At 45.6% G+C, this 22,177-nt stretch overlaps 1 protein-coding gene across 2 annotated transcripts; it reads left to right on the forward strand.

The window, feature by feature from the left end:
• Positions 1-2,255: 2,255 nt before the first annotated feature.
• On the forward strand, positions 2,256-21,399 carry CISH (cytokine inducible SH2 containing protein). Of its 2 annotated transcripts, none has more exons than XM_085625133.1 (3): positions 2,256-3,980; positions 11,313-11,551; positions 18,504-21,399. In XM_085625133.1, the coding sequence occupies exons 1-3, from the start codon at positions 3,934-3,936 to the stop codon at positions 18,998-19,000; spliced, it is 783 nt and encodes a 260-aa protein (XP_085481259.1). In that variant the 5' UTR covers positions 2,256-3,933; the 3' UTR covers positions 19,001-21,399. The 2 variants fall into 2 exon arrangements, with proteins under 2 accessions (XP_085481259.1, XP_085481258.1); XM_085625132.1 differs by lacking the exon at positions 2,256-3,980 and adding an exon at positions 9,625-9,735.
• Positions 21,400-22,177: the final 778 nt, after the last annotated feature.

A 22,177-nucleotide genomic window follows, 5' to 3' on the forward strand; every position in this document is an offset into this window, starting at 1 on the left:
CTAAAGGACGATGATGGATTCAACCCAGCCCTGTGACTTGGGGTGAGTGCCTGAAAAGTTTCAGTGCTCTGTCCATCATCTCCTTGTGTTTGCTTTGTTTGCCCTAAGTTGGCAGGGTATTCCAAGACATGGGTCCTTTGCTCACTTTGCCACTGGATTCAAGCTAGCCTGGCTGATGAGGGGTGTTACACCCAAAACCAGTCACAGGATGCTTGTTTCCGGTTCATCAAAGACGTGGCTTGGCAGTTCGGGCTGGACTGTTCCTATGAAGCACAGGGTCAAGACTGATTTGCATATAGCAGGGTCTGAACTGAGGGGGCGAAGTGAGCTAAAGAACAATGATGGATTCAACCCAGATCTGTGACTGGGGTAAGTGCCTGAAAAGTTTCGGAGCTCTGTCCATCATCTCCTTGTGTTTGCTTTGTTCGCTCTAAGTTGGCAGGGTATGCCCAGACGTGGGTCCCTTGCTCACTTTGCCACTGGATTCAAGCTAGCCTGGCTGATGAGGGGGTGTTGCCCCAAAATTGGTCCTAGGATGCTTGTTTCCGGTTCAGGGAAGACCTGGCTTGGCAGTTTGGGCTAGACTGTTCCCATTAGGCACAGGGTCAAGGTTGTTTTGCATACAGCTGGGTCTGAACTTAGGGTGCAAAGTGAGCTTTAGAACGATGATGGATTCAACCCATATCTGTGACTAGGGGTGAGTGACTGAAAAGTTCCAGTGCTCCGTCCATCATCTCCTTGTGTTTGCTTTGTCTCGCATATGCCACGGGTGCCCATTCCTCACACTCCTGATGTTGCGTCAACACGCCGCCTAGTACTTTTGGGCTGGCATCTTTTGGGCTGGCATCCACAGCTATGATTGTCTCTCACGGGGGTGAAATAAACTAATGTGGTGTTAGCTGATGTTTGGTAGCTTGGAATGACCATTCGTGCTCTTTGCCCCACATCCAAGTGGCTGATAATTCGGTGAGGTCTCGAAGTGGTTGAGTCAGAGTTGTCAAGTTCTTGATGAAACTATCACAATAGTTGACCATCCCTTAAAAAATGTGTACCTGTCGGATGGCAGGGACGTTTCCTTTATGTCACAAACCTTTTTTGGATCTGGGGGGGAGGGGGTCACCCCTTCCGCAGAAACGGTATATCCAAACAAGCCAATCTGCTGTTTTAGGAATTCGTATTTGCTCTGGTGTGGTGTGAACCCTGATACGTGTATCCACTGGACAACACCCCTAAGTCTCATGCTATGCTTCTGCATGGATTTATCATATACCAGGATGTTGTTGCTTACATTGACGATGGCTGGTAGCCCCACTACACCTCTGCGGCACTTGATATTGTGAGCATCTTATAGCACTTGATATAGTGAGCATCTTGTACCTTCTTAGACCAAAGTGGGTGAAAGGGTCTAACATACCGCGAGTCATTATCCACAGTAAGTTAAAGATAGCAGATCTCAAGTCTACTTTAGAGAACCAGCAGGCTCTGCACAGTTCTCCCATGAGGTCATACACAGAATGCCTGCCTGAAGTACTCAAGGGGTGGACATCCTTCGGACTGCCAATCCCCAGGAACCCCCATTTTCCACTCTTGTATAAGGACGAAGCAGGCCTGGCTAAGCCATGGTTTGCCAAAGTCTTGTTTGTGACTTTGCAGATCATGTCCTGCAATGCACTCTGAATGTTCAGGCCTGTTTGTGTTGCCCCAGGGCTAGGACTGGCACGCGCCCAGTTTACACGGAGCAGCAACAGATGTACTTTATATTTAATTTTCCACGGGATGTGGCAAGGTAGGTGTCTGTACTCACACAGTTTTAAATCTTTTTCAGTGCGCCAAAATAAACTAATAGAACATTTTACCATTTTGATTTCGTATGCACCCCGGGGTCCCCCTGCAAAAAAATCTACATTTGCTCATTTTTTTTTATTTTACTTTTAATAAATGGAAACAGCATTGACGGTCTCCTTGGCTCTCGCGCATGTGTTCGCACCCCCGTCCGTTTGCTATATTTGGAATTCCGACCGTCTTCGTGTCCTCGCTCGGTTTTTCTCAATGCCTGGAAGGGGCGGTGCACAGAACCTCGCGTGACGTAGAAGGCCCCAGCGACTCACATCCGTCCCTCCTCCTGCGTCAGGAAGGACCCAGCTCGCCGCCCATTGGCGCGGCGCGTCCAGACCCGCCCACTTTTCCTGGAAAGTTCTTGGAAATCTATCAAAGGTATTTCCTCTCAGCCCAGTCGCACCCTCCTCCCTCCTGCTTCGGCTGCCTCGACAGCCATGGGCTGTGCGGAGAAAGGCGAGGGAAGAAAAATAGCATACGGCGCCCACCGCTTTCGTTACTACTGTTTCTGTCACAGCGCCCCCCGCCCTCTTTCTGTCAGCATGCCACCCTCCTCCCTGTTCCACCCAGCAAAGAGACAAGAACACCCTGGGGGCTCACTTCACTTTACCCCCCATCCTCCACACACTGCTTCTCGGTGTTAATGTAGGCTATGCAGATAAAAGGAAGGCAGGCGCTTCTATTTATAACAGCGTGTGGTTACTGCTTTTATTGCCCTGGTATGTGTATTTGGGCTGTGCGGTGTATTCTGTCTAATTTGATTCTACGTTTGTAGCGAGCATGTGTATTTATCACTGTGTTTATTGTACAGTACGGCAGGTGCACGTTGCTTTTATAAGTCGTTTTTTGCAAATAGTGTTCTCTGATAAACTAAAAAAGTCAAGTTTATCCACGTTTCATAGCAGCAAAACAAGTGAATCTCAACTTTGTACAAATGTTAGTTTCATACCCATACCCAAGTTGTTATGGAATAGATTTCAAATGTTGCTAATGTATATGCGAGTGTGTAGATGTGATTGTGTTAGTGTGTCACCTGTCTGAGGTATGCTTGGGTGTACTGCTGTGTTGGTTTGCCTTTCCATTCTTCTCGTCTATGCGTTATTGCTTGTTTCTTTATATCTGTTTGGATCCCCCTTGAAGTGTTTTGTCTAAAAGTGTGTTTTTTTAATCTTAGATTTTCCCATTTGCATGTCTGCCTCTGCATGTGGGTCTATCTGTGGAACTGTACATCGTATGTGGCTCTTTAGTGCGACTGGTGAAAGTGTGAAGGCACTGCATGCTCAGTGTCTTGGTGTTTTGTGAACGTTCAATTGTGTGTCTAATATTACTTTTTAGTAAAACGCTACATGCCACAGACGTGTATGTGTCTTTTTGTCGGTGTGTCTGTGCCACGGAAGTGTAAGTGTCTTTGCCCGTGTGCGACGCACATGTTTGTTTTTCTTCTCCACTAATGCCAGAGCTGTGATGTGAACACACAATGCGGTTCCTGGAATCGGCTTCTTCCTGGAATAGATAAAAAAAATCCCCACAGCGAGCAGCAAAGAGCTCAACGTCAGGCAACGCATTCCTTCCCTGCCAGCAGCAGAGGCGGACGCATGACCTAGCGCTCGCTCTCTCTCTCGCTGTCTCTCTCATATTCACCCCATTTTTACAAATAACTCCCAGTTTGGGGTCTGCAGTGAGCACGAACAGCCCACGTCAGCATTCTACGCTTAGTTAGAATACTGTGTGGAGATTATGTTCTATTTTCTTTCTCTTCATTCACGTATATGACTTCTCGCTCCGCAAAGGTTTTTATCTTCATTTTCCGGACTGATTTTTTTGTTTGTTTTTGAAGTTACTCGAGTATCTGGGGGTTCCCCCTGAAATTCCTTTGTGTCCGATTTGGCAGACGATTCTTGGCGCCAAGCTGCCGTGTTTTTGCCGAGGGCACTCGCCTTTGTGACTGGCTTGTCTGGGCCATATGTCGCTTCGTAGACTTGGAGTCACGGCGGTCCAGAGAGAATCGTGGGGGATCTGAAGCTGACGGCCGGCAGAGAAGACGGAGGACCAGCCTCGCTGCTTGAGGAGCGACCCACCCGTGCCTTCGAAGCTCTCATGCTTTTCTCCTGGTCCTTGTCGGATATGATTCTCTGCCTTCAAGGGTAAGTAAGCTCCGACCGTCACTGCCTGCCTCTTATGCACCTGCTGCTGGTGAGCCTTTGCTTTCAGTGTCCGCATGCTTCACGTGTGATCTTCCGCAGCCGGCACCCATCCCTCACGCTTATTCTGCTTCCATGCCCCTGATTTACCTATCATACTGCCCAAGGTATGTCTCCACATGTGCATTGCTTCCCCTGTCTCCGTGTTTCACTTGTCGCTGTGCTTCACTTGTAACTCTTCCACAAGTGTAACCCTCCTCCACATGTGCCCTGCTCACCGTGTGTCCGTGCTTCACTTATAATTCTGCCCCGCGTTTACCTCTTCCCCACAAGTACCCCGTTTCCTGTGCCTGATGCTTTACTTTGAATTCTGCCTCAAGTGTAACCCTACCTCAACATGTGCCGTGCTTCCTGTGTGTCCGTGCTTCACTTGTTATTCTGCCCCGCGTATTACTCCGTATCCCCACAAGTACCCATTCCCCGTGACAGATGTGGAGTTCTGCCTCCGGTATTACCCTCCTCCACGTGTGCCGTGCTTCCCGCGTGTCCGTGCTTCACTTTGCTATTCTGCCCCTCGTTTACCCCTTCTCCACAAGTACCCATTCCCCGTGGCGGATTCTTTAGGTGGAGTTCTGCCTCAGGTGTAACCCTCCTCCACATGTGCCCTGCTTCCCATGTGTCTGTGCATCACTTGTAATTCTGCCCTGCGTTTATCCCTTTTTCACATTTACCCCAAATCCCGTACCTGATGCTTTTTTAGGAGCCCTGCCTCAGGCGAAGCCCTCCTTCACATGTGCCGTGCCTCGCTTGCAAATCTGCCTCAGTTACCCTGCATCCTGTGCCACATGCTTCACGTGTATGTGTAATGTTGCCCCCGCCCTGTGCTTCCCCTCTCTCAGTGTTGCTGACATACAGTCGTGCTTTCACTGTAGCACTGCCCTACGTGGAACCTTGCTTCCTTTGCTCCCGTGTTTCATGTATAACACGACCCCAGGCGATCTCTCACTTCTATGTATCCAGGCTGTGTGCTTGGCTCCTTCAGGGGTAACCTTGTATTCCCTGCTCCACGCGTATCATTGCCTTCTATGTCCCCATCCCCCTGCTCGGTCCCCAGATTCCCGTGTACTCTTGTTTTCTATGCAGCTTTCACGTTTAAGCAAGTTCGGCTGTCACCCCAGATTTTGTGTTCCCTGCTTCATGTGCATCCCATACTTCATATGGAAACATGGGTCACCAACGCCCAGCTTTAGGTGCATCTCGTTATATGCATCACTGTGTCCCTGGGATGTTCCAGAAACCAGGGTGTGTGGGTACCCCAGCTTTCATGTATCCCTATTTCACATGTCATCCTATTTTATTAGCACCCCCACTTCATGTGTATCCCTGCTTCCTAGGAATACTGTTAGCATGTTCACCCCGGTTCCATGTGGAACCTCGCTTCCCCTGTAACTCCCTTTCCCTATGTAACCTGATTCTATATGTCCACCTGCGTCACATCTATGCTCTCTGCATGGGCTACACTTATTTCTTTGTAACACTTTTGTGTAGGTAACTTTTCTTTCAAGTGTAACGTGTTTATGAGTAGCCTTCCCTTGTGTGTTCCGATCATTACAACCGTTTTAACACACCCTCCTGTGTGACTTTGTTTCAAGTTTTACATTTCTCTATGGTTAAATCTCTTTCGCATGTTACCTTTCTTTGAAGCTAACTTCTTTCATAGTTAATATTTGTTTATGGGTGATATCCCTTCATGTTTGCCTCTGTGAGTATCTCTCCTCTGTGTATACAGCTTTCTTTAGGGGTAACTTTCCTTCATGTATAACATTTATTAAGGGGTAACCTTCCTTCATGTATAACATTTATTTATGGGTAACTTGCCTTCATGTATAACGTTCCTTCATGTGTAACATTTCTTTATGGGTACCTTTCCTTTCTGTGAACATTTCTCCATGTGGAACCTTTCTTTATGGGCAATACCTTCCCTGATGTGTAACCTTTATGAGTACATTTCCTTCAGCTGTGACCTTTCTTATGGGTAACTTTACTTCCTGTGTAATATTTCTCTGTGGGTAACTTTCCTTCATGTGTAACGTTACTTTAAGGTTACCTTTCGTTCCTGAGTAAAATGTAACTGAGATTAACTCCTTTCTGTATAACATTTCCCTATGGGTAACCTTTCTTTCTGTGTAGCATTTTCCTGTGGCTAACCTTTCTTTCTGTGTAACATTTCCCTATGGGTCACCTTTCTTTCTGTGTAACATTTCCCTATGGGTCACCTTTCTTTTGATGTAACATTTCCCTATGGGTAACCTTTCTTTTGGTGTAACATTTCCCTATCGGTAACCTTTCTTTCTGTGTAACATTTCCCTATGGGTAACCTTTCTTTCTGTGTAACATTTCCCTATGGGTCACCTTTCTTTTGGTGTAACATTTCCCTATGGCTAACCTTTCTTTCTGTGTAACATTTCCCTATGGGTAACCTTTCTTGTGGTGTAACATTTCCCTATGGCTAACCTTTCTTTTGGTGTAACATTTCCCTATGGCTAACCTTTCTTTCTGTGTAACATTTCCCTATGGGTAACCTTTCTTGTGGTGTAACATTTCCCTATGGCTAACCTTTCTTTTGGTGTAACATTTCTCCATGGGTAACCCTTCGTTGTGGGCGTCTCTTCTTAATGAGTGTCCTTTTTCTGTAGGTAACTTCCCTCCATGCGTAAACTATCTTTATGAGCAACACATTCCTTCATGTGTAACTTTAATGAGCAACCTTTCTTATGGGTAATTTTCCTTCAGGTGTAATATTTCTTTGTGGGTGACGTTCCTTTAAGTGTACCTTTTTTTCGGAGGCAACTGCCTTGTGTAATCTTTCTTTCTCACAATCTCTGGTTCATATTCCATCACGTGTATTGGGGAACTTTACTTCATGTGTGACCTATTCTGAGCAACTCTCTTTAGATGCCTTCCTGTGTAATGGACAACTTTCTCTCGGGTGTAAAGACCTCCCGCCATGTGCCCACCTTCCTACACCCTTAGTGCACTATTTGCCCTGTACTTTCCCGTTTCAAATGTCCCTCTTGATGTGTCCATGTACTTCATCAAAGCTCTTGAGTGTACCTGTGCGTCATGCCCTTGTTTAAATGACTTTTGAACACACATTGCTTTGCCACATACACCCCGATATTTGTGCTTGTAGTGCCACATTCATAACCGAAAAGGCAGAACATCAAGTACCAGAATGCACCATGATTTGGGCTGAAGTGGCCTCACTTGGCGCACTTTGCCCATACCCGACGTTTATAATGTCTGGAAGGTGCAAGCCCGCATCGACACACCCTGCTTTATGCGGCTTCCACTGCACAGTGAACACCCTTCCCTTATCCTGGACTGACCCTACACCTTGCAAAACCCCACCTCTAGACCATAACTTATAAATTAGGCGTTGAAAGAAAACAGAACGGCCTTTGGTAGAGGGGCAACGCCCTGAGAGGTGGCAGCCGTTTGGCAGCGGGGTCGGCTTTACGTCCATGCCCGCTTCATGCCCACAGTTGCATCAATTTCTTGTCAGTTTGTGTCAGCTGTGTGGGTCGGCTGTCTATGACTTTGCCGTGTCTGCTTGGAATGTGTAATTCAGGTAGCGCTGGTATTTCTCTCTAGTGCTGCATTTGGGTGCGGAGTTGGAGTTGATGCGGCGCTCTCAGTGCGCGCTTCTTAAGGATTAGTTCACGCTGTATGTGTTTGTGTCACGGAGGATGCGTGTGGTTGCTTTAGTAAGATTAACAGGAGACCACGTAGGTAGGATGTATGTGTTTGTGTATCTGCTATCGCTAGTTGCATGTTTACTGGGCTGACGCAGTGTCTGAATGTATGTAGTTGTTCATGTACCCCACACTTACATTTCATTTTGGGGCGGTGGCCCCCAGTTTGCCATGTTAGGATGTTCTGACCTGTCCCACCCAGTGGTGGTGCAGCAGGACAACAGACTGGCCACTTCCATAGAGGCAACACGTAAAGGGCCATGCGCAGCAGCAACGTGACCCCAATCAGAACTGCCCAGATGTCTCAGGAGCTCAGAGGTAACCTGGCATGTCCATGCCCCGAGCACCAGGCTAGCAGATGGTACGGGAGAAGGTGGCCCAGACAGCTCTTCTGTCTAAGAGAGGAAAGCAAGGAGGGGCAGGGGACGCGGTGTCTGGATTAGAGCGAGTCCACGACAGAAACTGTGATGGGGGAAGTAGGGAAACGGCGGCAATAGACATGCCTGCTGTCTCACGGATTGAGAGAGGGACAGAGCCAGGGAGTTGTGGAGTCTGTGGGAAGAAGGAATGTCGGCCTGATGGAGAATGAGAGGGAGACAAAGTCAGGGGGAGGGGGAGATGCCAAAAACTGGGAGTAGGATAAAGGCGGGAAAGAGTCGGGAGACAAAGAAACACACGTACTGTCTGAGGATGGGGAAATGGAGACAGACCTGGTGTCTTGAGATGCGGGAAGAGTAGAGGGCAGATTTGAGAGGAAGATAACCTTGATGTCTGGGGATGTGGGGAGGGAGAGAAAGACAGGATGGATAGACCTGTGGGGGCTTTGGAAAGGGAGTTACTGGGGCAGCGAGGTGAGAAAAAGACAAAATAATGTCCGGTAAAGGATGAAGGCGAAAGATGCAGAGAAAGAGAAGACAAAGAGAGACCTGTCTCGGATGTGGAAAAGTGGGGGACACATTGAAGAGAGGAAGACACACCTGGTGCCTGGTGATGTGGGAAAGGAAGATGGGGTGGGGGGGGGGTGATAAAGGACACATTGATGTATGTGGATGTTGCTGGAATGAGACAAAGGGAGTTAAGCAAGGTCGGACGTGCTGTCTAGGAACAGCAGAAAGAAATGGAAGGTACATAGAGAAACCAAAGACAGAACTGTTGTCTGTTCGTGAGGGAAGTAGAGAAGAGACACAGAGGGGAGGTAAACAAGGCTCCAATATCTACAGATGTGGACGGGAGAGTCTGAGACAGAGAGAGAAATATACATGATGCCTGGCGAGGTGAGGACAAAAGTGAGGCAAGTGAGGGAAAGAAAGGCCAGGTGTCTGGGATGTGTGAAAGTGGGGAAGACACAGAAGAGAGAGAAGGACAGACCTGAGGTCTGGGGATGTTGGAAAAACAAGTAAGGAGTGAGCGGGGCGAGAAAGGCCACCTGCTATGCGGCGGTGGGGAAGCCAGAGGAGAAAGGCACATCTAATGTTTAGGGATGTGGACAAGGAGGGAACGAGACAGACAGACCTGGAGTCTGCAGGACAGGGGAAAGGGAAAGCAGACAGCTAGGGAAGTGAATGTATTTTTGATACCCGATGGGACCTGTATTTGTTTTATTTGCGATTTTATTGTACCGCTAGACATGAAACACCGAGAAGAGAAGGAACGATCCATCAATGAAAGTGATATGAAATAGAAAGGTGTGAAGGGCAGAGAAAGGCACGAGGTCTGAGAAGGCAAAGAGACACGGATGTAAAGGAGGGAGCTCACAAAATATTCCACGTCCGTGTGTAGATCAGGAGGAGGGGGCAGACTCGAGAGAGAACAGCCCGAAGCGAGGGAAAGGCGGAGCGTGGAATTACTGGAGAGCTTCAGCGTTTTGCTCGGGTTTCTCATAACCTCATTTCACCCCGTTCACAGAGGAAGCCGACGTGCAAGATGGCTCAGGCTGAAGCACCCGCTGCAGCATGCACGGAAGCCGGGAGCCAGCGTGTGGTAAAGGACCCGAGACCACCTCTGTGCGTCCTGGCAGTGGACTCGAACCCACGAGGGAAAGGGGGGTGGGGGGAAATATGTATTTACGCCGCGTAGGAAACAAGCGCCCCCTCGTTCATTTCGAATTAGGTTGAAGAGGTTTGGGGTGGCTGAAACAGCTCTTATAGGTACTGTTCAGTTTTGGGTCCAATATAGACGGGCTTTTTTTCCATCGTCTGCACAATCTTGCCTTTTTGTGATGTTTTCGTGTGTGCCCACGGTGGATCGCATGGGGGCGAGTGCGGCGTTTGGGAACCCCCCACAGCTATGCTAATACTGCAAGATTCCACAAAATCTACCTCGCTCAATACATTTGTGGGAAATTAGCAAATTACCTTTGCAAGCGAAATTTCCCAGGCGGACGGTTTGCGCTTTTTTCACATTCCTCGATAAGGGTTTTCCCTTCACTAGTTCCATAGGTAAAGGTGCCTGTCCGCAGTAAGGCATTTGTTCAGTATGCTTTCATCTGTGTGTGAACTACCAATCACGAGTATGAATATTGACAAGACCTACTCAGCCATTCATCATTCCAAGGTCGATCAGCAGAGCACCTTTGGAATTGCTATTGCAGCTGTGTAGGGCTAGGTATCCCTGGTCAGCTGATGGAGACTTTCGGTGGCTTGACAGCTACTGGGAGTGTGAACTCACTGGTATCAATGTGGACTTTGATTCTCTGCGCCAGCTGACACCACCTTTCTGCAGTGCTTTGAAACCGCGGCAATGAGGTCTGCATAAAGGGCGCCCAGCCTTTCCCTCCATAGGAAGGGGAGGGCGAAGACCTACGAGTTGGAGATCGGGCCAAGAGAACCCCTCAGCCACGCACATCTTTTAGGATTTCAGGAGAGAGTGAAGACAGGGTTCATGAAAGCTCATATCACAGGTTTTCCCGTAGTGGGTTCGCCAGGCTTGAGCAGCCTCCACTTATCTGTGACATGTCGGGGATGTCTACATGTCTGACGTGTGTGATCAGCAGTGTTGCAGCTACGTCTTTGTTATGCATCTGTACACCCTCTGCAGACACCTGCGATGACTCAAACCTTCGGACCCTTAGAACTTCCCTCCCATTCAACACCTTCCTACTCTGACAGTGATTGACAAACACGACGAACTGTAGAAAGGGCCTCCTGTCCTCTGGTACAAAACACTTTCCACTTTCATACATCTTTCCTCGAACATTTTGGGCCTATTGTCTGGGTTATACCCTCACCAAGGCACAGACTTTTTTTTTTGTTGAATATTTATATAGCGCGAACTCGACCCAAAGGTATTGGAGCGCTTTACAAGAGCACCGTATTTACATTACACATTCAGGCACGGGGAGATTAAGTGATTTGCCACAGACTCTCTCTCCATTTTGAACACTCTCCTACATACAGGCTGCTGTCTAATAATACCCTGTTGTCCCCTCTTATTGGTCTCTTCTTGAATCATGATATTTGGTCACAAAGGCGGACATTTTGAATGTGGAATTATGTGACGCAGATACTGCATTTCGAACAGACTCTATTGCTTTATGTTTTCTCTGAGTGTTTTATTTACCAACCGTTGTCTCTCCCTGCAGGTCTCAGCCTTTGGTGGGTGAGCAGATCGGACGGCTATCGTTGGCGAGCTTCCCTGCCCTCCTATCTGAACAGATAATGCAACCTCTGGCCATAGAGGCCTGCCAAGAAGAGACCCCTCCCACGGCCCTCGTGACCTCGCACCTGGAGATCAGCCATCTCATCTCCACCCCACGGGCCCGCGACCCGGAGGAAGATCTGCTCTGCATTGCCAAGACATTCTCCTTCTTGAGGGAGTCAGGTGAGGCATTGAGACGGTTACACAGTGGTGGGAAGGAATTTTGTGGCTTGTGTTTTCATTGGTGGTAGAAAGAATGTCCTGAAAAGGATGCAGTAAAGAAGCAGTGACAAGTAGGGGCATGATCAGGGTTACTGGAATTATGAGATTTTGCGGCCACAGCGTTTTGAGCATATCTGTGGATTTGCCACATAATCCGTCTACCTATGCATAATTTTCAGAGTTTAACAATGTTTTTTCTATCTTAAAGAGATCAAAATTTACAATAAAACTCAGCAATGTGTGTTGGAGCACAGGGTAAGGTCCTTCGCAAAGATTGACTGGTCATCTTTCTGTTGCGTTTTGCTGGTTGTGTTAAACTGGAATTTAGGAGAGGAAACCTTACCCATAACCATGTTAACTTGTTATAATGGCATAATAAAGAAGTAATACTAGCACAAAATGTCTCATTTTATGCCACATAATTTGCCTTTTCTTGCCACATAATTAAATAAACCCTGCTGCATAAATTGTCCCTTCCCTGCCGCATAATTCCAGTGGCCCAGGTTATAATCTATAAGTGTTTACTGCAAGTGCACTCGACCACCCCGGGACAGTTGGGCTTGCACAGTGATATGAAACCATCAGGTGCAGGATATTTATATGTAACATGCTGAAGCACGGAAGAGTGTTTTCAGCTGATTGAATTATAGGCCCTGGTAAAATGTAAGAACCAGATGGGACTAAGTGCAGATTATTTTCCCTATGCCAGCGCCTCCTGGTTCAGTCTTGTTGGGGGAATTTTGAGACTTTGAGCTTGTCTGTTATAATTTTGCGTCTCTATGCACAGCAGCTATAGGTCCTGCAACAGAAAACTGAGAATATAGCATGAATTCCAAGGAGTCCCAATGCCACTTTCTTGCAGACAGCCTTGACACATGCACTTTTCAGCTTCAAGGCATAGATTTTACTATGTGGTGGATAACAGTGAATCCTTTTTACTTAGTCCCAAGCACTTTACGTAAAAGGGTTGAGTCAACTTCTTTTCTCTCACAAATATTACTTGAAAACTTTGGGAAGAAAGCAGGACTTTTGGCACAGTAGCGAGTGCTTCAAGAACCTCCTGTGCACTCTGCATTAAATGCTGGCATTGTTGGTCACAAGGGCAGCACCAGTGCCATATATTTGGCACTTCTAAACTATTAGCAGGACGTTCTCCAACACCTATTCTACACACTGTGGTCCTACTGCTTGAGTTGACATCGACTTGGCTTCATTGTCTTTCTCTGTCCTGAAATATATGGCTACAAAAAGCATACAATATATCACCCAGAATGCTGGTTTTCGGCACCATTTGGAGCGAGGAGGCACCCCCTCAGCATCCGTAAATGTTTTGAGCCCTCTTATTTTATGCTGTTGAACATTTTTCAATTCTGCACCAGTATATAACAGGCATGCCATTTTGTGTTGCATGGAATACTTTGATCTCTGGCTTATTACAAAGGGGTTGTTTCATAAACCCTTTAAACATCACCAAAGTCTGTGAATAGTCTCTATACGGAAAAGGGTGCGGAAGTGAAAGGATTTTAAATCAGGGGTTCTGCTAAGAGACCAGCGAGGGTAAGAAAACAGTGTGTGACTAGGACATATGGATGAAGATTCCCCATTTTGTGTCTGCAGGGGTTTTGCTTCCATAAAAACCTTTTGTAGCACAACTCTTCCTGGGGACACAGCATTGGGAAATCTTAAAATGCATCAGATTTATACTGTTGGATTTCAGATTTTTCTCATTGTGTCCTGTGAAAAAGTGGGCCATTGCTCCGGGTGCAGCATGTGATGGAATCGTGCAGCCCTAACTGTTGCTGACCAATGCAGTAGCAGACAATCAATAAAAACTGTTTGAGAACACTTTATTGGCATCCCAATATATTATACATAAATCAGGTTACAATAGTAGGGTAGCAATCAGCAGTCAAAATAAGGAGCAACAGAGGGAATATAACCAAGTAGCCCTCATCTCACTAATTTCATACAAAAACAAACTGAATATAAAGAACACATTGTAGTCTTTAGAAAGTTTGTTAAACGGGTATTATAATCTACTCCTAGATGCTGCTCTGCTAAATGATCTGGTCATGCCCACCTATAAGTGTTCCTCATTTAAAAATTATCAACCATCCTCAGCTATTCTCACACCCACCAAAGAAAAAATGTGAGAGAAGTCAGAAAGTGCCTCACGTAAGCACCATCCATGGTCTAAAACATGCAGTTTCTTTTTAACCGTGTAGACACTACTAATATAAAGAATGAGGGGGATAGTTGTTCACATCTCATGTTTAATCAGGAGATTTATTTACTTCTTTTCACATTACGGGGTTAAGACGTTTGATAGATTACACCATCATTTACACGTTATTATTACATTTTCACCACGTCACATGAGTCTAAGAGTTAGGTCACACGTCTTTTCTGTCAAGAAAGTTGCCGATGATGGCAGAACGAGCAAACTGGTGATTACCAACCAGCAGCTCCATGGATGGTGCTTACGTGAGGCACTTTCTAACTTCTCTCATTTAGCAGAGCCACACCTAGGAGTAGATTATACTACCCTTTTAACAAACTTTCTAAAGACTACAATGTGTTTTTTATAACCAGGTTGTTTTTGTATACAATAGTAGGGTACCAAATGATAGGACAAATGCACAAACAGGCCTATAGACAATGGTTTCTTTGAGTACGTAAAGTAGTACTCATGTAGTACTCTTTTAGCTGCTGTTTTAAGTATTTGTACTTGCCTCCAAACATAGCAAAAGGCACTGCTTAATTTGAGCCAGTGTTTTCCGGTGCTGACCTGGCACTTAATAATCAACACTGGCGCATTTCATGAGCACCAGTTAAGACACATTCATTTGCAGGGAGATTTAGTGATGCACCCAAAATCACAGGATCTTTAGCCGACCAAGATTTGAACTTGGTTTCTCAGCTGTGAAGTCGGCAGCTCTGGCCATTAGCCCACATCCTCTCCCCACTCTCATAGTTAGTAGTTGGTTCTGGTTTAGGTGGCTCTAACAGCTCTAAAGCTGCTTTCTGACGAGAGCCCAGGCACGTATTTTCTTATTACAAATTAATCACTGGCAAAAGGTAATACAATGAGACTATTCAGGGGCTAGCCACATGCAGTTAGTACAAATTGAAATGTCTGTGCCCTTTTTGCACTTTTATCATTGGGTGCTTAGGTGTGTCGGTGCCAATTCACAATGGCATATAAGAGGATGTAAAAGTGTTCTTCTGTAGCATTACTTCACATGCTCATAAATGCATTTGTGAATCGTCTCCAAAATCTATAGTTACAAAAGGCTATTCTTTTACGTTAATTGGTAAAATTGGTAAATTCTATCATTATAACAGGTTATCACTTTACGTTAATTGGTTTAAACTGATTCAAGAAACTGAACTTGACATTGCTATATGACACTAAAGAAGCAGTCAAGACCAAGGAAACAGTAGCACTGACTTCCAGACAAGGAATTCGTGTCTTTAGACTTTTCTATAGCCATTCTTGGCCAGTGAAAAGTAATCTCAAATCAGTCAGCCTCACCCTTTTGAAGACGTTCACATCTGTGAAGAAATCTGCAATCCAGCAGACAGAACACCATTTCACAAAGGAGAGGGTGTTCTACCACAGTATTGATTAAATGCCGTTCTCCAAAACATATGTCCAGAATATATATAAGTGAACAAAGTGTAAAATGAGATTATAGTTAGGTGAAATTATCAGTTTAAATGAAATATTTTAAACTAAAAAAAACACTGAATTTCACCAGTTACAGTTAACTTTAAGTAACTATAACTCGCTCCTCCGCCATGCATAGTGTTGTCATTAGTGATGTCATACAACATGTCATCCGTGATGTAGTATGTAAGGTCATAAGCAGTGCTTGACGAGGCAAGAGTTATAATTACTTCTGTTAATTATAACTTGAATTTTAATATTTTATTTTTAGTTAAAATGTTATGTTTAAACTGACATGGTCACCTAATTGTAATGTCACATTGACCTTAAGTAAGATATTATTACCATACCTAATATCACAATAGCCTCTGTTTTTTTCAGTACATTTCTAGGAAGTTTTTAACGCAAAGTAACATTTTATTACCAGACGCAAGTATGGGAATCCCCACCATGCACAGCCAAAGGCTGTCTGCAGAATGGGGTTGTGCGCTGTGCCTAGCCTCAACCCAACCCCCCAAGGGGCATGCAATTCCACGCCATACATACCTGTCCTCTGTGCACGGAGTGTATTGCCCATGGAACAGGCCTACGGCCAGGCCAACCCCCTTTGGGCGCCCACCACACATGGACTGTGGCTGTGCACAGTATGTATTTAGCCGCAGGGCCAAGGGTCCGTCTGCGGCCCACAGGCACCCACCCCCTTTTTTTTTTAATGCATTCATGGGATCCAGCGTGAACGCTGTGCTTCTTCAGGAATTTTGTGGGAGTAGGGGTCGTGCTGGGTTCCACAAGAGTCCTGCAAGATCACAGCAACCCCAAATACGTTTTTTAAAAATTTGGCCTGCGGTGGACCCTCCGGGACACCACCCCAAGGTGTAGAGGGTCTAGACTACCCGAACCCTACCATCTTATACCTTATTCTTTAAAAATAATTTTCAGGACACTGGCACTGAGTCCCCATGTCCTATAATGTCAGCTACAACATATAGCTCTTCATGTTGCAGCCAGTCCAATCAAAACATGAGCATCTGTGGGACTCACAGGAGCTTCTTGCTCCCACCACAGCGAGGCGGCTGATGGAAAAAATAATTGCCTCTGCGAATCAGGTCGCTCTATTATTTGAATTTGTGTGCCTACAGGACTTTTCCAAGAGTCCCATGAATGGAACTGTCCACATATCAATACACTGTGAACCTTAATTTCTCAAAAAATACTAAACAGATTTACAACAGATCGCAAAGAGCATGCTTTCTGGATATAGATGTTAGGTTTGCCGCATTTGATGTAATTCCATTCAGTCGGTTTGGCTCTAGCAGTGTCTAAAATTGCCTGTAGAAATTACATGGGGAAATTGTGGTTTGCGACCCCCTTTTAATATTAGCCCCTGCTTGATGGATCACCCTGTTTTTTTCAAGGAAGGAACTGAGGTGGATGAGCTGTTTTTTTCTTTTTTTTTTTAAACGTTCATGAAGATTTGTGAAAACCGTACAACAGTATTTAGCAAACCCAAAAATCAATTTCCTATGGTAACTAGGTTCTAACCAGTGCTTAATTTGAGCTGCTGGTTTCTGGTGCTTGGCACCAGCAAATAAATGTCAGCAAGGGTATTTATGACAGTCTGCACATGGCGGCACTGTTAGTAGAATTCAGAGATAAGGACAACAACTGTTTATTAATTCAATACACAATTAAAAATTACTAATACCTACCACTCAGGGCATTTTTATAGCTTTGGGTGCCTGGAATTGTCACACTTTTAAGAGTGTGATGGTTTGTAGTTGTGTTCACAATGGGCCCGATTCACAGAACAAACTTAAGACAAAATCCTAAACTTACTACCATTTTGGTATTCACAGAATGCACTTACTACTTCTGGTATTCACAGAATGCACTTACTACTTCTAGCATTCACAGAATGGATTTACGACTACTAACTTTACGTCTGCACTCGGGCAGAAAATTCTGGCCCGGAGGCGGAGCTTCCGGCCCAGAGGCGGAGCTTCCAGCCTGGAGGTGGGGATTCCGGCCAGTGGCAGAGATTTAGCCATGGCCGAAATCTCCACCTTCGGGCCGGAAGCTCCGCCTCCGGACCGGAAGCTCCGCCTCCGGGCCGGAGTTTCCGGCCCGAGTGCGGACGTAAAGTTAGTAGTCGTAAATCCATTCTGTGAATACCAAAAGTAGTAAGTGCATTCTGTGAATACCAAAAGTAGTAAGTTTAGGATTTTGTCTTAAGTTAATTCTGTGAATCGGGTCCAATGTCATTGGCAGCTCTGTCAGAGGCAACTGGAGGTGCAAACTGCAGTGGCCTCCTTAGGAGGGCCCTGGCGCTTAAGTTTTTAAAATTTAAGCACTTGTTCTAACTATAACTACACAGTGGCGATCGCGACTGTATAACAAGGCCTGGTGGCTGAAACACGTTGCAGGGTCTGTAGCGCCATTAATAATCTTGATTGCACTTTCTACCATGCGACTCTGTATAAGTGGAGTTCTTGCTGACACTGCTTTGCTGGGAACCGTGCCAGGCACCACGCGACACCCCCATGAGGATGCACAGTGATCACCGGATTTGTTTGATTGAATATATTGAATATATATTTTTCACTGAAAAAAACACAAAGGTTAAAGTGACGTTATAGTTAGGTGGGGTAATAGTATCTTACTTTGCATTTAAAAAAACAGAAATACACTGAAAAAACCAAAGGTTAAAGTGACGTAATAGTTTGATGAAAATGTCAGTTAAACCTAACGTTTTAAACTGAAAATAATCTCTGAAATTCTATAGTTTTTTCAAGTAACTATAGCACGCGTCCTCGCCATGCACAGCTTATAACCTCACATATTACAAACTCATGACATGTTCTCATTATAGAGTGACAGTTTATATTTTGGTTGGGATATTATGTCAGGATGAAATTTTGTTCCTTGATATTGTGATGCACATCTGTGTATGGAAAAAACACTGTTTTTGAGACAGTAGAACGTGCCATAAGTCTGGATAGCAAATCTTTGTGTAGTCTAATAGTTATGGGCAATATTTTTTAATTTTGAAGTTTCTTACTTGTTGTTCCTACCTGTACTCTGAGATCTTTCATCAAGTCATGGGGCTTACCTGTGTTTTGATTAATTCAGTTAAGCAGTGCAAGAGCTAGACCCTGCATTGCAGGTGTTTCACAATGCACTCACTAACTGATCAGATAGTGAATTCAATGTAATGCTAATTTTTTTCTGGTCTTTTTCCTTCAGGTTGGTACTGGGGTTCCATCACGGCCTGTGAAGCTAAGCAGCAGCTTCTGAAGATGCCAGAGGGGACTTTTTTGGTGAGGGACAGCACCCATCCCAGTTACCTCTTCACTCTTTCCGTCAAGACCAACCGTGGTCCCACCAATGTCCGCATTGAGTATTCAGACAGCAAGTTCCGATTGGACACTAACTGCCTGTCTAAGCCACGTATCCTCGCCTTCCCGGATGTTGTTAGCTTGGTGCAGCATTACGTCTTGTCTTGCACAGCGGAACAGCGTGGCGAGGCACCGGCCCCTGCCTCGGCGCCGCTTGTGCCCAAAGAGCCTGCGGCTGTTCATCTAAAGCTCATCCAGCCTTTGAAACGCAAGGACAAGGCCTCCAGCCTCCAGCACCTCTGCCGACTGCGCATCAACCAGTGTGTGCCACCAGTAGCAGCGGGAGAGCTACCACTGCCCAGGCGGATGGTGGAATTCCTGCAGCGATATCCCTTCCAGCTCTGAGGATGGTCAGAGCAGACACTGAACACCAATGCTGGTCCCAAAGAACCGCTTAAAGCAGTTCAACCCGCCAAGCGAGAGGAAAAAAGGAATGGGGCTCCTTGATCTCCACCCAAGACTTACTACGGAAGGTTGGGGGGACATGGCAAGGACCTGCCTTCATTCTGCCATTTCCCCCCTGATTCCGTTTGCTCACTGAAGATGGGTAGGGACTAGGGGTTTCAGGCTTTGGGAACCAAGCGCTATGGACAAGATGAAGGCTGGGACTAAGGGCATGGGAGCAGAGGCGCTGCGTGGAAACCACATGCACACACACTACTTGAACCCAAGCACCTTCTGTCGCAGTTCCTCAACCACAGATTGTATTCTATCAAACTCTATTTATTTTCCAAGTCATTCTTTTTATTTCATAGTTTGCAATTTATTATGTTTTTTCTAAACTGTTGGTTCTATTTTTACGGGGTTGAAGATAGAAAGGTTGTTTTATAGGATGTGAAATGTTGCCTAAGCTCCAAAACTACGACAGGGAAAGCCACATTAAACTGTGTATTTTATGTGACATATCCTTGTACTGAGAGCACACACGCACTACTGCACCACAGGCAGGCTACAATAAACAGACAAACAGCAAAGGTGATCCGCCAGACTAAACATCTCAGCAAACAAAAAGAGGAGTCCGACAGGCAAGCCTTTTAAATAACAGTAGGCGCCCACAGACAGAAAGGCAGTGGCGTAGCTAGGCCTTAAAACCGCCCGTGACGGCCCCTGCGTTTGCCGCCCGCGGCGGCCGAATGTACGAACGGGGGGAGGAAGGATACTGGAGATTCCTGTGGCTGCTGCCCTGCGACGGCCACAGGTAAGAGCGGGGCGGGGCGGGGGTGGGACGCCGCACCCAAAGCTCGTGCTACCTGGGACGGACCCCCCCCATGCTACACCACTGCAGAAAGGCAAGTCCTTCAGTCAGATGATAACTAATAGAGCAAGTGTGGCCCACAGACGGACAAGAAACACATACAGCATAGCAAGGTCCACAGATACACCACAACAAACAGATACAGAGAATGCAAAGCACCACAGGCAGGCATCATGTAAAGTCCCACCGACAGAGTCCCACAGACAACAAATCAAGTTCTACGGACAGTCCACAACTAACAGAACAACCTCACAGCAAAAACAACAGACCTGAACAAAGACATAGACCCTGCTGCTAGGCAAACAGGCAGAGGATAACAGATAGCATGCCAAGCCCCTTAGACAAGACAGAAAAAAACAGAATGAACATCATGTGATGTAGAGAAACCCCAGAGAGGGAAAGAATGGCAAGTCCCATTTACCCAACATGCATACTCAAATAGAACACCAAGTTCTACTAACTGTCTGCTTCCGAATACAGTGCATTACAGACAGTCCAAGTCAAGCTGACCAACAACAAATATTCAGACATTACAACAAATCCCCAAGACCTGCAACAAAAGACAAGAAGTGCCCCTAGACAGCCCACACAAGACATAAAGCAGCATGCCCCAAAGATTGGCCACAATAGGCAAAGAGCACGGCAAGTTCCGAAAACATAAAAGAACATGTAGAAGGACAGCAATGCAAACAACAAAAATCAGCCACCTGAATTTTTTTTTGTCTCATGCTACACAGGGATGGCGAGGACCCCCAAATACCAGAAAATATCAAATTGGTACTACATGGGCTAGGCAAAGTCAGTATCTCTTCCCTGCAGGGCCAATATACCAACTGCCCACCATGTGGGACGTAGCAAATTTTACAACAATCCTAGCTCAATACGTGCTGTGCACCAACCGCAAAACACCCTTTTGACACCCAGTGTGACCTAAAAACCTGTGGGTACCTCACCCAGCTCTGATGGGTTATGTATGATATTTATATCCTCTGCCTTCGTGGGAGTATACAATACACTGCGACTGGTGTGAGAGAGGGACAGTTTGACCCTGCTGTTCTGGGACACTAGGTGAAGGTGATACCCAGGTTGGCTAAGTGTAATGGTGCTCTTCTGTCCTTAAGTGTGTGAATGTGCTGCTGTGGGGGTGAGGACACTGTTCGATGGTGCTGCTGGTCGACGGTCACCGCCCGAGGCCGCCGCGGAGTCCGTGTAGTGTACTTCGATGGTGCTGTCCAATCCTTTCAATGAGCCGGGGTAGGGGCTGCTTGATGGTTGTTACCAGTCTGCAGGGTACTCCTTTCAGACGCCCCTGCATCTGGAGTGTGAATGAAGCCCTTCCCCATTCCAACCCCTTCCCCTCATCGCCCCAGGAGGGGAGAGTGAATGCAAGCACGAGAAAAAGTGGTCAAGGAAGGAAAGTGACTTGAAAATATGTTTGTTCTTTTTTCTAAAAAAATATAGAAAAATAAAAACTGAATTTTTTTTGAAATATTGTGATGTTGTTACTTGGCTATAGTTGTACCTCTTTTTAAGAAGTTGTTTTAGTAAAAAGGTCAAAGTTCAAATAGAACTTAATTCGGTCGGATATGGACCACAAAAGCTCATAAGAGAAAAACATTTGGCAAGCATCAAGAATATAAACGACATTAAAAAACATTTCAAATGTCAAATAAACTTTTAAAGCCCACATCTCCTAATTAAATTCATTATACATACATAATTCACATACTGAGCAATATATATTTAAGAAACATGAAATGCCATTAAATATCGTATAAAAACAAATCATACAACCTCTACATCGCCTAATTTAATTCATTGTGCGAATCTCTTTCTCAAACTTAGTGCCTGAATAATAAAATTTCAAACAGTGAAGCAAATCGGTGGGGACTCTAAGCGCTACAAAAAAGGCCATAAATCGGTCGCTCCCCAGTAGTCCCCTTTACTCTTGGGTTTTCCATACATAAAAATAACTTGTCTGAGCAGGCACGAGGAAACCCCCTCGCCCCCACCACCTATTTTTTTTATTTTTGCAAATGTATGTATTGCAAAGAAAAGCCAGAAGTGTATCTGACCACTTTAAATAAGAACTATTTCCCCTCTTGCTCCGTATAGAAATATATCTATGTTTATTGGCCACATAATGAATGGGTACTGGAGACAGAAACTTCACTCAAATATCTCGCCAAAAAAGCGCTTTGACGCCTCGTCAGGGGTAGTAAGCGCTATATAAATGCAATTACAATACAATACAATACAATATCTAT

This window comes from Triturus cristatus, chromosome 9 (genome assembly GCF_964204655.1).
Source record: "Triturus cristatus chromosome 9, aTriCri1.1, whole genome shotgun sequence".
NCBI classification, from domain to species: domain Eukaryota; kingdom Metazoa; phylum Chordata; class Amphibia; order Caudata; family Salamandridae; genus Triturus; species Triturus cristatus.

Bases quoted from the DNA above. Each gene is read 5' to 3' on its own strand.
- CISH (XM_085625132.1), top strand. From the start codon at position 9,656: ATGGCTCAGGCTGAAGCACCCGCTGCAGCATGCACGGAAGCCGGGAGC. The intron at 9,736-11,312 runs GTGCGTCCTGGC...CTCTCCCTGCAG, and splicing joins AAGGACCCGAGACCACCTCT to GTCTCAGCCTTTGGTGGGTG. The intron at 11,552-18,503 runs GTGAGGCATTGA...TTTTTCCTTCAG, and splicing joins CTCCTTCTTGAGGGAGTCAG to GTTGGTACTGGGGTTCCATC.